Source organism: Dama dama, chromosome 20 (genome assembly GCF_033118175.1).
Source record: "Dama dama isolate Ldn47 chromosome 20, ASM3311817v1, whole genome shotgun sequence".
Taxonomy (NCBI): domain Eukaryota; kingdom Metazoa; phylum Chordata; class Mammalia; order Artiodactyla; family Cervidae; genus Dama; species Dama dama.
This window is the reverse complement of record NC_083700.1, coordinates 102,899,523-102,912,862: the sequence shown is the minus strand read 5'-3', so window position 1 is coordinate 102,912,862 and position 13,340 is coordinate 102,899,523. Positions and strand designations below refer to the sequence as shown.

General features: G+C 39.4%; 1 protein-coding gene across 2 annotated transcripts in view; it reads right to left on the bottom strand.

Annotated features, from left to right (window-relative positions):
* TRIT1 (tRNA isopentenyltransferase 1) overlaps positions 1–13,340 on the bottom strand; it is a 47,932-nt gene that overhangs the window by 21,156 nt on the left and 13,436 nt on the right. The window contains exon 2 of one of the 2 annotated variants that reach the window (XM_061122297.1): positions 2,265–2,405. The exons of the other annotated variant lie outside the window; for it this stretch is intronic. Coding sequence (XP_060978280.1) covers positions 2,265–2,405 — 141 coding nt within the window. The remainder of the gene's footprint in view (positions 1–2,264; positions 2,406–13,340) is intronic. 2 annotated transcript variants of the gene reach the window in all.

The window sequence follows — 13,340 nt, the reverse complement described above, 5'->3', positions numbered from 1 at the left end:
CTTCACCATTCTGGGGTAGTAGTATATATTTTACACTTGAAACTCTACCAGATGACCTGGGAAGCATCGGATGTAAAGACAACAGATTTCAATTACCAGCTCCAACACTCAGCAAGTCATTCAAGTTGTCTAAGCCGCAGCCTTCTCACCTGTAAAATTCTCATGAGCTCTTATGAGCATTACATGTGACAATGCAAATAAAATAAGACAATGCCTGAAATACTTTTTTCTACTGAGTAAGCACACAATTTACTTTAATCATTATTGTTCTCATACCCCTGTTACTTGGAATTCTTCTCTTTAGAATCTCTGTTAAAAAGATAATATCTACTTTAAGAGGAACTGTGCTTCTGAGGGAAACTGATAAAGAGACTTTCAACCCAGATAAAGACTCATTTATACACTTCATCCCTTTGCCAGCCACTCTGTGGGCACAGAGATAGATGACCTCTTTTCTATCAGAAACCCTCTATAAGAGGTTGGGGTAGGGTGGGGAAAAAGATATTACCAGTCAAGGATTATAAGAAATATGTCCATTTTTTAAAAAGAGAAACAAATTGTATGTCCTCCCTTTAATTAAGTATAAGATTCTTCCTCCATAATGCATGGGACTACAACTTCATCATTTTCACTGCTGAGAAAGTACTTAAATGAACAAGGCACATTTTATATATTCCTCTCTAAGTAGGAACTTGGGTATTTATATGTTTTTGCTGTTAAGAGCAATAATGTTGTTAAAATGAGATCTACCACTTATCTCCTGGTATAATTGTGGCAAGGTTTCTTTAGGATAAAAACATAGGAATTGAAATAGTTGAAATACACTCTTACCAATGGCTAGTAGCTAGTGTAAGTCACACAGTCATGTCTGACTCTTTGCAGCCCATGGACTATAACCCTCCAGGTTCCTCTGTTCATGGAATTCTCTAGGCAAGAATACTGAAGTGGGTTGCCATTTCCTTCTCCAGGGGATCGTCCCATCGCAGGGACGGATCCTGGGTCTCCTGCAGTGCAAGTAGATTCTTTACTGTCTAAGCCACCAGGGAAGCCAGTACTCTTACCAATACAAATTCTTGTACTGGTAATACAAGAATATATCCACATCTAGCTATTTTCCTTAAAAAAAAAAAAAGACTATTATCGGCATAGATGGCAGTGACGGCTGCTCAATGTGAATATACTTAAGACTACTGAACTCTACACTTATAAATGGTAAATTTTACATACACTTTAACACAATAAAAAAGAAAAAGTTGAATTAAAAAATCCTTAAAAAAAGACTATAACTACAAAGTCCTTCCCTACTGGAATATCACATAACTACTCAATTACATGTTATCTCATTTGTTTCAAAGTTTCATTTAAAAAAAAAAAAGACATTTATTTAATTCTGAAATCCATCTGGAACTTATGTCACATATAATAAGGACCTGATTTCACTTAAAAAAAAAAAAAATTAACTGTCCCAGGAAAAATTATAAACTACTGCATTATTTCTTCATTGTTTTGAAATGTCACCTTGATCATAAAATACATACATACACACAAACATGCAACTTCAAGTTGTATCTGGCTTTTCTTATCTGTGCTATAAATTTGTCTAGTATTATATAATTTTCATGCTATGACAACTATTATGACTTTTCAATATGTTTTAATATATAGGAGTCCAGATAGTAAAGGCAGTTTGGACATTAAAATATAAGGGCAGCCCTCTCACGTTATTCTTTTTTCCAAAATTTCTTTGGTGTTACTCAGAATTATTTTTTCCTACTATAATCCAGTTATATTTCTAAATTAATTTCTTATCCCCATTTAAAGGATGGGAAACAAGCTCAGTGGATAAATGCTTTACCCAATGAAATGACATTTATATGGTCAAGAGAGGCAGTTCTAAAACTAGGACACAGATTTTCTGGTTCCTAAGTCAGTGTTCTCTCCACTAAAACAGCACTTTCCAAATTTTAATACACCTATGAATCACTTGGGACTCTAGTTAAATGCAGATTTTGATTCAGTAGGTCTAGAATGAGGCCCAAATTCAGCACTTCTATAAGCTCCTAAGTGATGCTGACCCTGCAGTCTGAGGAAAAGATTCAGCAGCAAGGACACTGTATCTTTCAATCCAAAGAGTTCTGATGGGGATGCTACTGTTGTCTTGGGTATCTCTGCTCAGGAGAAACTGTCACTACAAAGAAAAGGTCTTTCTTGGCTTGGGCTGCCATGCAGCCACCAAGCCTCGCTGCTATCTCCCCAAAGGATATCAGAGCAGTTGCTTTGTTCCTGAAGTCTACCACTGTGTAATTCGTCACGAGAGGATCCACAAAGCTGATCATGTGGTGCTGGCACAGCCTCTGCTCTTGGGCAGAAACCTTATTGGTGATAATGTCGAGACCTTCATAAACCTAGGGGAAAGAAAATTAGTGTGAGAAAGTCATCTACTCCATAAGATGCACACCTCACGGGCAGAAATGATGATCTATTGCTCACTGCAACCAAACACTTGACTGACCCAAACCACCAGAGGAAATGTGTTCGAACCAGAGCTCAGCCAGATCCACATAATCCAAGACAAAAGACGCAGAAGAAATCAGAGCACTGTTTGTTTGTTTTTTTTATCAAATAGTGGTTACTAACTCAGACTTAAAGATAAAAAGTATATGTAAATCGGTGCCCAAATAAGAACTAACTCTGCAAGATAAACTGGAGGTTCTCTGGCCTGAACTTCAAGCCCTTAAAGTGGGCAGGTTGCTTTATTTACTCTACTTATCACAAGTCTCCAGAAAGGTAACATGTTGCGTTGCACATAGTTCTACTTCAAATGCTTAGATATTTTGGGGGTTTAAATGGCTCTGAAAGGTTTTCAGAATTTATGTAAGATTGGCTCCATTTGTGGAGAAGTGGTCTATCTACAAAGATATATATAAAACACACATATACACACTTTGAAGTCAAAACCCCTAATACTGCTGAACTCTTAGCAGAAACACTGTGCCAAATTACTGCTTCAGGGGGTCAGCAAATACAGTCTAAATACTCAGAGGCAATATCCTGTCTGTAAGCTCTTGATCTGCCAATTCAACTAAAAAGTTCAAGTGTACTTTTTCTAAATGCAAGGTCTCAGATGGAGAACAGATCTGAAAATACCAGTTTGAAAATAGGGATGAATGCTTTAGATTAAATGTTCTGTCTGTAATCACTGATTCTACAGGGAGCACTGAATGAACAAATAATAAGTTCCACAGAGCCCACAAAGATGTTAAGAACGTTTTTTATCTCACATTTCCCTTTACTTAAATGGGTGTCAAGTAAGTACAACAATAAAGGATAACGGCTAGGAGGAAGGACCCTGGCGCCAGACTGCCTCGGATCAGTTCCTAACTCTGCCACTTACTAGTTAGCTGTACTTGGAGTAGTCAATTTACAAATCTCTGTGTGCCTTAATGCTTCAGCAGTAAAATGAGGATAATAATATCTATCTTATATGGTTGCTGTGTAAATTAAATGAGTTAATACCTACTTACTTTTTGCCTGTGCTTAGTCGTTCAGTCATGTCTGACCCTTTGCAACCTTATGGACTGTAGCCCGCCAGGATCCTCTGCCCATGGGGATTCTCCAGGCAAAAATACTGGAGTGGGTTGCCATGCCCCTCTGCAGGTGATCATCCCAACCCAGGGATCAAACCCAGGTCTCCTGCATTGTGGGCGGATTCTTTACCATCTGAGCCAACAGGGAAGCCCAAGAATCCTGAAGTGGGTAGCCTATCCCTTCTCCAAGGGAATGTCCTGACCCAGGAATCGAATCGGGGTCTCCTGCATTGCAGGTAGACTCTTTACCAGCTGAACTACACAAATTCCATATAAGGGTCATTATGTTACTACCATCTATATATTACTGCAACAACGGAAGGAGAACGTACAATAACTTCAGTGTCACCATCACTCTGAAGCCTCTGCGCTCTCAGCTACTGAGGTTACTTAACGAACAAGGATATAAACTATCTTCAAACAAAAAGAAAATGGTTCATCAGCAAAACAGCACAAGAAAACATATAAACAGAGCAATAGAGAAAGAACTAGCTCTGCCTTTAACCCGTTTATCTGTGCCTGACATCAGAACTACATTCTTACACCTGAACACTGACAGAATCTTAAATTGTAGGGAGCTCTTTTCTTTGTATCTTGAACAAGACTTCCACCAAAAGTTATAAAGCACACTAGCACATACTGGGATCTGCTGTGCAAAATAAGAAAACTATAGGAGGGGAAAGTGAATAACTGTGTGTTCCTTTCTTTCTCCCACAGCCTTTTGTTGGCTCTGCTGTAGTTTAGATTTCAAATGACCCAATGGTAAAGAATTTACACAACCTGATTTTGCCAGTAGAGGACTTCTAACCTATAAGTAGATTCTCATTTTTAACACTGATATTATCATTAAGGAAATGCACAGCTGCAAATGTATAATTACCAGCCTTCACCTCCAAAAAAGCCAAAATGTAAACACAGTCTCTACCAGCACATTCTATCAGATATGTAGATAAATTTGTAGATACATTTTCATCCTATAGTCTGCTTTTAGGTATATTTTCTGGAGCCCCTTAAAATGGCCAATTTTAACAAACACATAAACGTAAATCAACCTCAGAATTAAACTCACCTTATTTGCTGAAGGCAGTGGCCACCTATTGTACTATTTACGGTAATATACACAAAAGCCAACAAATATCAGGAAGAATGGTTTTAAATAACCAGAGTTCTTGCTCACAGAGTTAACAAACTAAAAACTGTAACTGAATCTTGGTTAGCAATGTAAATTGTCATCTTTGAGCAACTTGTTAGTAATCCTTTGTCTCCTGTACCATGAGATTAAAAGAAACTGAGCATAAAGATATGGGTGACACAAACAAGGTATCTGATAAAAGAATTCTTGCTAACTTTTAGGTATAATATGCTTTTACAGTATAAAAATATAAAAATTTTCTATTTTTTGCTGAATAATATGGTATTTCTACATATGAGCAGTATGTAATATACTGAGGTATACAGTATATTGAAGTACTGCAAATGAAAGCATATGTCTTTAAAAAAGAGAGAAATTGAAGCTGTGTAGATAAAGGATTAGTGGTTGCCAGAGGCAGGGGTATGGGGTGGGCAAAATGGGTGAAGACAGTAAAAAAATACAAACTTCCAGTTATAAAATAAGTAAGTCATGAGGATGTAATATACGGCACAGTTAATAATAACTACTACTGCATATTAACAACTTGCTAAGAGTAAATTTTGGCTTCCCTGGTGGCTCAGATGGTGAAGAATCTGCCTGCCAATGCAGGAGACCCAGGCTAGATCCCTGGGTCAGAAAGATCCTCTGGAAAGGAAATGGAAACCCACTCCAGTATTCTTGCCTGGAGAATTCCATAGACAGAGGAGCCTGGAGGCTACAGCCCATGGGGCCACAAAGAGTTAGACATGACTGAGCAACTAACACACACACACAACAGTAAATTTTAAAGGTTCATCCCAAGAAAAAAAAATCTATAACTATGAACGGTGCTACATTTGTCATGGTAATTATGTCACAATATACACAAACATCAAATCGTTACACTGTTTATCTGAAACTAATATATATGTTGTATGAGAATATATCAGTTCAGTTGCTCAGTCGTGTCTGACTCTTTGCGACCCCATGAATCGCAGCACGCCAGGCCTCCCTGTCCATCACCAACTCCTGGAGTTTACTCAAACTCATGTTCACTGAGTCGGTGATGCCATCCAACCATCTCATCCTCTGTCGTCCCCTTCTCCTCCAGCCTTCAGTCTTTCCCAGCATCAGGGTCTTCAAATGAGTCAGTCCTTTGCATCAGGTGGCCAAAGTATTGGAGTTTCAGCTTCAACATCAATCCTTCCAATGAATATTCAGGACTGACTTCCTTTAGGAAGGACTGGTTGGATCTCCTTGCATGAGAAAATATATACCTCAATAAAAGCATATTAGAAGTGACTCAAGGTGATGTTTAGGGCTTCCCTGGTGGCTCAGGAGCAAAGAATCTGACTGCAATGCAGGAGATGTGAGTTTGATCCCTGAGGAGGGAAGATTCCATGGAAAAAGAAATGGGAACCCATTACAGTATTCTTGCCTGGGAAATCCCATGGACAGAGAAGCCTGGCAGGCTACAGTCCATGGGGTTACAAAAGAGTCAGACACAACTCAGCACTAAACAACAACAGCAAAGTTATGTCTATAATGATGTCGCTTCACTCTTTTCCATTCTAATATGACTTTTGGCAGTTACTGATAACGCTGTTAAAGTTGTGTTTACAAATGACTATGCAGCCTGTGATCACAGTAACTGTTTATTACAAAATTTTACTCATGAATAAAATTGTTAACAAGCAAGAAGGCAAGGGTAGATGAAAGGCACAGGTAAAGCATATCTATATCTACACTATACAAGAGCAAGAATGACGCTGAGAACATATTTGTTAATAATGACACAGAGGTATGGATCATTGAATCAAATACACGGCTACGACCCACGGAAAATTCACAAACATTATTTATATTAATAATATTGTTTTATGCTTTATTTTGTCTTTGAGAAAGTTTATATATTATAAATCAACTATACTACTTCAATTTTTAAATTAATTAATTAAAGTTTATGATGACTGGCGTCTGAGTTCCAATAATGGGGGAGAAAGAGATTTTCATTGGAACAAGACTGGCCAAGTTTTCACAATTATTGAGCAAAGGTGACAGATACATGGGAGTTCAACTACTACTTGCCCTACTTTTTTATATCACGAAATTTCCATAACAAAAAGACTCTTTAAAAAAACCTGAATGCACTTTATTAGGATGGTTATTATTTTTAAAAAAAAGGTTGGTGAAGACGTAAAGAAATTAGAATCCCTGTACAATGCTGTACAATGTACAAAATGCTGAATCCCAGTACAATGTACAAAGGGAAGATTATTCAGCCTTAAAAAGAAAGGAAACTCTGACACTTGTTATAACATGTGTGTGAAGTCACTTCAGTCATATCCGACTCTTCATAACCTTAAAGACTGTAGCTCGCCAGGCTCCTCTGTTCATGGGATTCTCCAGGCAAGAATACTGAAGTGGGTTGCCATGCCCTCCTCCAGGGGATCTTCCTGACCCAGAGACCAAACCTGCATCTCTTAGGTCTCCTGCCTTGGCAGGCAGATTTTTTACCACTAGCACCAACATGGGTGAACCCCAATAAGTGAAATAAGCTGGTACAAAAGGACAAATACTATATGACATATATTATATGACATATATCATATTACTATATGACATATATCATCAAATTCTGAGACAGAAAGTAGAATGGTGGTTGCCAGAATGGTCTCTGTCATTCTGCCAGGGGCTGGGGCAGACAGGAATGGGAAGTCAATGTCTAACAGGTACAGAATTTTAATCTGGGAAGAGGAAAAAAGTCCTGGAGATGGTGAATGATGATGGCTGCAGAACAAGCTGAACGTGCTTAGGGCCACTGAAGTGGTAAAATGGTAACTTCTTTGTTGTGTATATTTTTCCAGTAACTTTAAAAAGGCTCGATAGAATGAGCCTTAGACACAATGAGAAATTAATGAATATTAGCAATAACATAAAATTTTCAAAGATTTGTTGAATTTTTCAATTCTTTTGAATATATAACCCAGAGTAGAATTGCTGAATCATACAGCATTTTTCAAAATTATTGAGAGGGCTGGTAATGTTCTATTTCTTGAACTGAGTTGTGGTTACACATTTTCACTTGCTGATAATTTACTGAACTATGCAGTTATAAATTATGTGTTTTATGGTGTACATTATTTATCAATTAAAATCATACTGCTAGGCCAAAAAGTAAAACAGAGCAACATTTTATACATTTGCATTAAGGATAAACATGTAAACAAATCTGGAAACCAATCAGTTTTATAAATGTCACATTTCATTCATATTATTGTAAATGCCACAACTGGGCTTATAATTTTATTACCTGCCTAGAAAGCATCATTCCACCAGAATAGGTTAGGTTTGCAACTGATTGCCTGACATTCTGCCTATTTCCCAGCTTTACCTATAGTTTCAGTGAAACTCTGAAACTACCTACAGCACAGTCAGCTCCAGGTGCTAGAAGAGGTAAAGGGATCTGTGTTATCATTTAAAGCCAGCACATCATTCTCTTCCATTTCCCATTCTCCCAGAGGACTCTATCCTCACAGAAATAACTGGATATAATTTTAATTTTTTAAATTTTTAAATAAAAATAAAAGAAATGATGGGATAAAATGCTTTTCCACACAAATCAGACTTTGACAATACCAAGGGAACTCTAGCCTCTTTTTGAGGCCTGATAACTCTAATACTCTAAGAGCAGGTTTAACCTATTTATCCAATTATCAACAAAACTGGCTTATCTCAGTAGACATTTACTGACAGTGTACTATGCGCCAGATAATCTGCAAGATATTAGGTATGCAAAGACTTAGAAAAGGTCCTTGTCCTCAATCTCTCCTTGCTATTCTTTGGAATTCTGCATTCAAATGGATGTAACTTTCCTTTTCTCCTTTGCTTTTCACTTCTCTTTTCACAGCTATTTGTAAGGCCTCCTCACACAACCATTTTGCCTTTTTGCATTTCTTTTCCATGGGGATGGTCTTGATCCCTGTCTCCAGTACAATGTCTCGAACCTCCATCCATAGTTCATCAGGCTCTGTCTATCAGATCTAGTCCCTTAAATCTATTTCTCACTTCCACTGTATAATTGTAAGGGATATGACTTAGGTCATACCTGAATGGTCTAGTGGTTTTCCCTACTTCCTCAATTTAAGTGTGATTTGGCAATAAGGAGTTCATGATCTGAGCCACAGGCAGCTCCCAGTCTTGTTTCTGCTGACTGTATAGAGCTTCTCCATCTTTGGCTGCAAAGATTATAATCAATCTGATTGCAGTGTTGGCCATCTGGTGATGTCCATGTGTAGAGTCTTCTCTTATGTTGCTGGAAGAGGGTGTTTGCTATGACTAGTGTGTTCTCTTGGCAAGACTCTATTAGCCTTTGCCTTGCTTCATTCCATACTCCAAGGCCAAATGTGCCTGTTACTCCAGGTGTCTCTTGACTTCCTATTTTTGCATTCCAGTCCCCTATGATGAAAAGGACATCTTTTCTGGGTGTTAGTTCTAGAAGGTCTTGTAGGTCTTCATAGAACCGTTCAACTGGGGATGTCTGGCATCATCTAAAAACATTTTTAGTTGTCACAAATTGGTAGTGGGGGTGCCATCTAGTGGGTAGAGGCTAGGGATGCTGCCAAACACCCTTCGATACATAAGACAGCCCCTGCCTCCATAACAAAGAACTACCCAGCCCCCAAAATGTCAAGAGTCTCAAAGTTGAGAAACCGGATTCAGAGAAATTTCACCTTGGAGATACTCCTCCCAAAATGTGTACAGCCTAAGGTCCCCCTTCTTTAAGCTCCAACCCTTTGGGGTTGTCATGCTGTCGGGTGGCCCCAATGAGCGTGCTAATCAGAAGAGGCACTGGGCAGATCCTGGAGCTCTGTCCGAGGGCTGGTTGGCTATGACGCACCAACACAGTTGTCTACAAGCAAAGGGAAGCACTGCCCCCCACCAGTTTGGTTCTATCCTCTCAAGTTATCTTCCCCCTTTTGACTTCATTTACTTCCCAATCCAAATTATATCCTGAAATCCTTTCCTCAATTTCTCTGAAGGCACTTTCTCACCTCTAGGGATTATACCTACCTTGAAAACCACAATCTTGGATTATGCATCAATCTATAATAACTATCCATCCATCTTCTCTGCTGGCTGATTCCCACTGCTCCATGGATATCTCACTCACTCAGATCTCTAAGGAACCCTGACTGCCAAATATAACATTTTTTCTACTAAGCTCTCAAAACACATAATGGAAAATACAAAAATCTGATACACCCAAGCTCTCCTTCATCAATCATTCTCCTTTGGGACTTCATATGGCACCATCTTTTCCAGGTTTTCTTCCTATTCACAGAACCTTCCCCCGATCTATTAGCAATGTCTGTCATGGGAAAAGGGGTTCCCCCAGTGGCTCAAGGTAAAGAATCCACCTGCAATACAGGAAATGCAGGTGACTCCGGTTCAGTCCCTGGGTTGGGAAGATCCCCTGGAGGAGGAAATGGCAACCCAGCAGTATTCTTGCCAGGAAAATCCCACAGAGGAGCCCGGCAGGCTACAGTCCATAGGGTCACGGAGAGTCAGACACAACCGAGCTACTAAGCATGTCATGGGAACAATACTGAGAAATGGCAGTCTTTACAGCATCCATCTGCCATCTCTATACTATAAACTTTCTCTGGGTGACCCCCAAGGCCTTTATAACCATTTTGTGTGTGTGTGTTTTAACTCCCCAAATCCTATCTACAATCTAGTTCTCTCTCATGATGTACATTTAACTCCCTCGTAGACATTTCCATCACCAGTGAGAACTATAAAATACAGTATTGAAGTGGTTAACAGTAAAGACTCTAGAGTCTGATTGCCAGGATTTAAATCATGGCTTCAAAACTTACTAGCTATGTAACCTTGGGCAAGGCATTTAACCTCTCTGTGCCTCACATTCCTTATTTACAAAGTAAGTGAAAGTCACTCAATCATGTCCAACTCTTTGCAACCCCATGGGCTATACAATCCATGGAATTCTCCAGGTCAGAATACTGGAGTGGGTAGTCGTTCCCTTCTCCAGGGGATCTCCCCAACCCTGGGATAGAACCGGGGCCTCCTGCACTGCAGGCGGATTCTTCACCAGCTGAGCCACCAGAGTAGGCCAAGAATACTGGCGTGGGGAGCCTATCCCTTCTCCAGCAGATCTTCCCGACCCAGGGATCGAACCGGGGTCTCTTGCATTGCAGGCAGATTCTTCACTAGCTAAGCTATCAGGGAAACCCCATTTATAAAGTAAGGGTAACCTTAAATCTAACCTCAAAGGATTGTTGCAAAAATTAATGATACAGTGAAGCACATGGAATAGGCCTGCCCTACAGGAAGCAGCAATATAAAGCTATCATCATCTTTATCACCACCCCAAGCAGGCGCCTGAAATCTGCTATATCCAAAACTGATCGCCTTACCTTTCCACCCATACCTGAGTGAACCACCTAATCAAAGTAAAAACTAAATGATCCCAGTATCTCTCTCTCTCCCACATTTCTAATCTCCCTCAACTTCTATCCATATGAGTTCCTAAAATTATCTCAAAGCTTTCCACCATCACACTGCCCACTGCCATTATCAACTGAAGGCTTCATGATTTCTCAACTGAACTGTTCCATCAGCTTCCTCACTGATCTTCCTTCCTTTAGGATATAACCCCTCCAACTTAGTACACACTGTAGCCAGTGATTTTTCTAAAATGAAAATCGGGTCTCATGTATCCCCAAACCCTTTAGCATCACCTCTGATGAAAGCCTGCTTTGAGATCTCTCCCCAATTCTCCCCAATCTGTGCCTGTCCTCCATGCTTCCGCATTACCTCTATCACAGAACTTCTTATACATGAGAAGTATCTCGATCCCCTCCACTAGACTACAAGTTCTGAGGGAAGACTGTATTTTATCTCTAGTTCCAACATCTAGCACAGTGTCTAATACGTGGAATATATTCAATGGATACTCCAGGCTGGAGGTATACAGTGCTAGATTTTATGCTAAGAGTTCCATTCTCTATGAAGTTATGTTGCCTCATTTCACCAGTGAGGAAATAGAAATGTAGACACATTAGGCAATCTGCCCAAAGTCACCAAGCTATTTAGTGGCAGAGACAAACTGTGAATCCATGTCTTCTTACTTCACAGTCAGTTTTTCCCTACTATGTTGCTAATCTCTGCTCCACACAAATCAGCTTTGTGAATTTGGAAAGTCAGTTTTTATTCCTGGAACCTCAAGTTCCTCACATCTAGCAAGGCTTCTAGTTCTAATAGCCCAAGTTTCAAGAAAAGTTTTGGCACAGGAAGGTGAAAGGAAAACAGAAGTTTTTTAAGATGTTGACACTCAAGAGAAAGCTGATTTTCTTTTTTAATTAAAGTAATTTGAATTTGGTTATTCAACTGAAGAGATGTTGAAGAGTAGACAAAAGGTCAGTCTCTCAGCTAACTTTTCTTTCTTAATAAAATGATAACTTTTAAAACAATTTACACTTTACTAGATTAGAAACAATGAATTAGCTGTAGGAACATCACGGTAGGCAACTACTTCTTTTAGCTTTGTTTAGCAGAGATCCAACTGCAGACATGCTGAATAAATCAGACAGATTAAGACGCCCAGGAAGCGGGAGAACCAGTACCTTGACATGTTTAGTCAGTCTAGTAACAGAAGTGGTTTGAAGTTTATAGTGCCAGTGATGTCTTTTACTTTCCTATAGAGATCTCTCTTCAAAGGAAAAGGGACTAGAATCACATAAGGCTATGGTTAACAAATTAAAAGTGCATACATAATATGTATGCGATGTATTCTTCCAGAGAATCTATCTTTTGTTGTTATTCAATCACTAAGTCGTGTCTGAATCTTTGAGATCCCATGAACTGCAGCACGCCAGGCTTCCTTGTCCTTCACTATCTCCCAGAGTTTGCTCAAACTCATGTCCATTGAGTCAGTGATGCCATCCAACCATCTCATCCTGGGCTGCCCCCTTCTCCTCTTGCCCTCAATCTTTCCCAGCATCAGGTTCTTTTCCAATGAGTCGGCTCTTTGCATCACGTGGCCAAAGTATTGAAGTTTCAGCTTCAGCATCAGTCCTTCCAATGAATATTCAGGCTTGATTTCCTTTAGGATTACTGGTTTGGTCTCCTTGCAGTCCAAGGGAATCTCAAGAGTCTTCTCCAACGCTACACTTCAAAAGGACCAATTCTTCGGTGCTCAGCCTTCTTTATGGTCTAATTCTCACATGCATACGTGACTACTAGAAAAACCATAGTTCTGACTATATAGACATTTGTCGGCAAAGTGCTATCTCTGCTTTCTAATACAGTGTCTAATCAATCTTACTTGGTGGCAACGAGCACCTGAAACATTTTGACATCTAATAAATACAGAGAGATTAGAACAGAGAATGCAAAATTAGCACATACTTTTAAGTGAAAATGAAAAAATTTGCAATGCAGAGCCTTTGCAGTGGGTGCTTAGAAGTCCATCTGCAAACACTGATGAAGCATGGATATAAGGAAATTCAGAGATAACATAACTAGTCTAATCACCTGGACTTTTGTATTGAGAACACTGAGGCTCAGAGAGCAACCCTGGCCATATAACTGATGGCAGGGGAGGTACGACTAAAGCA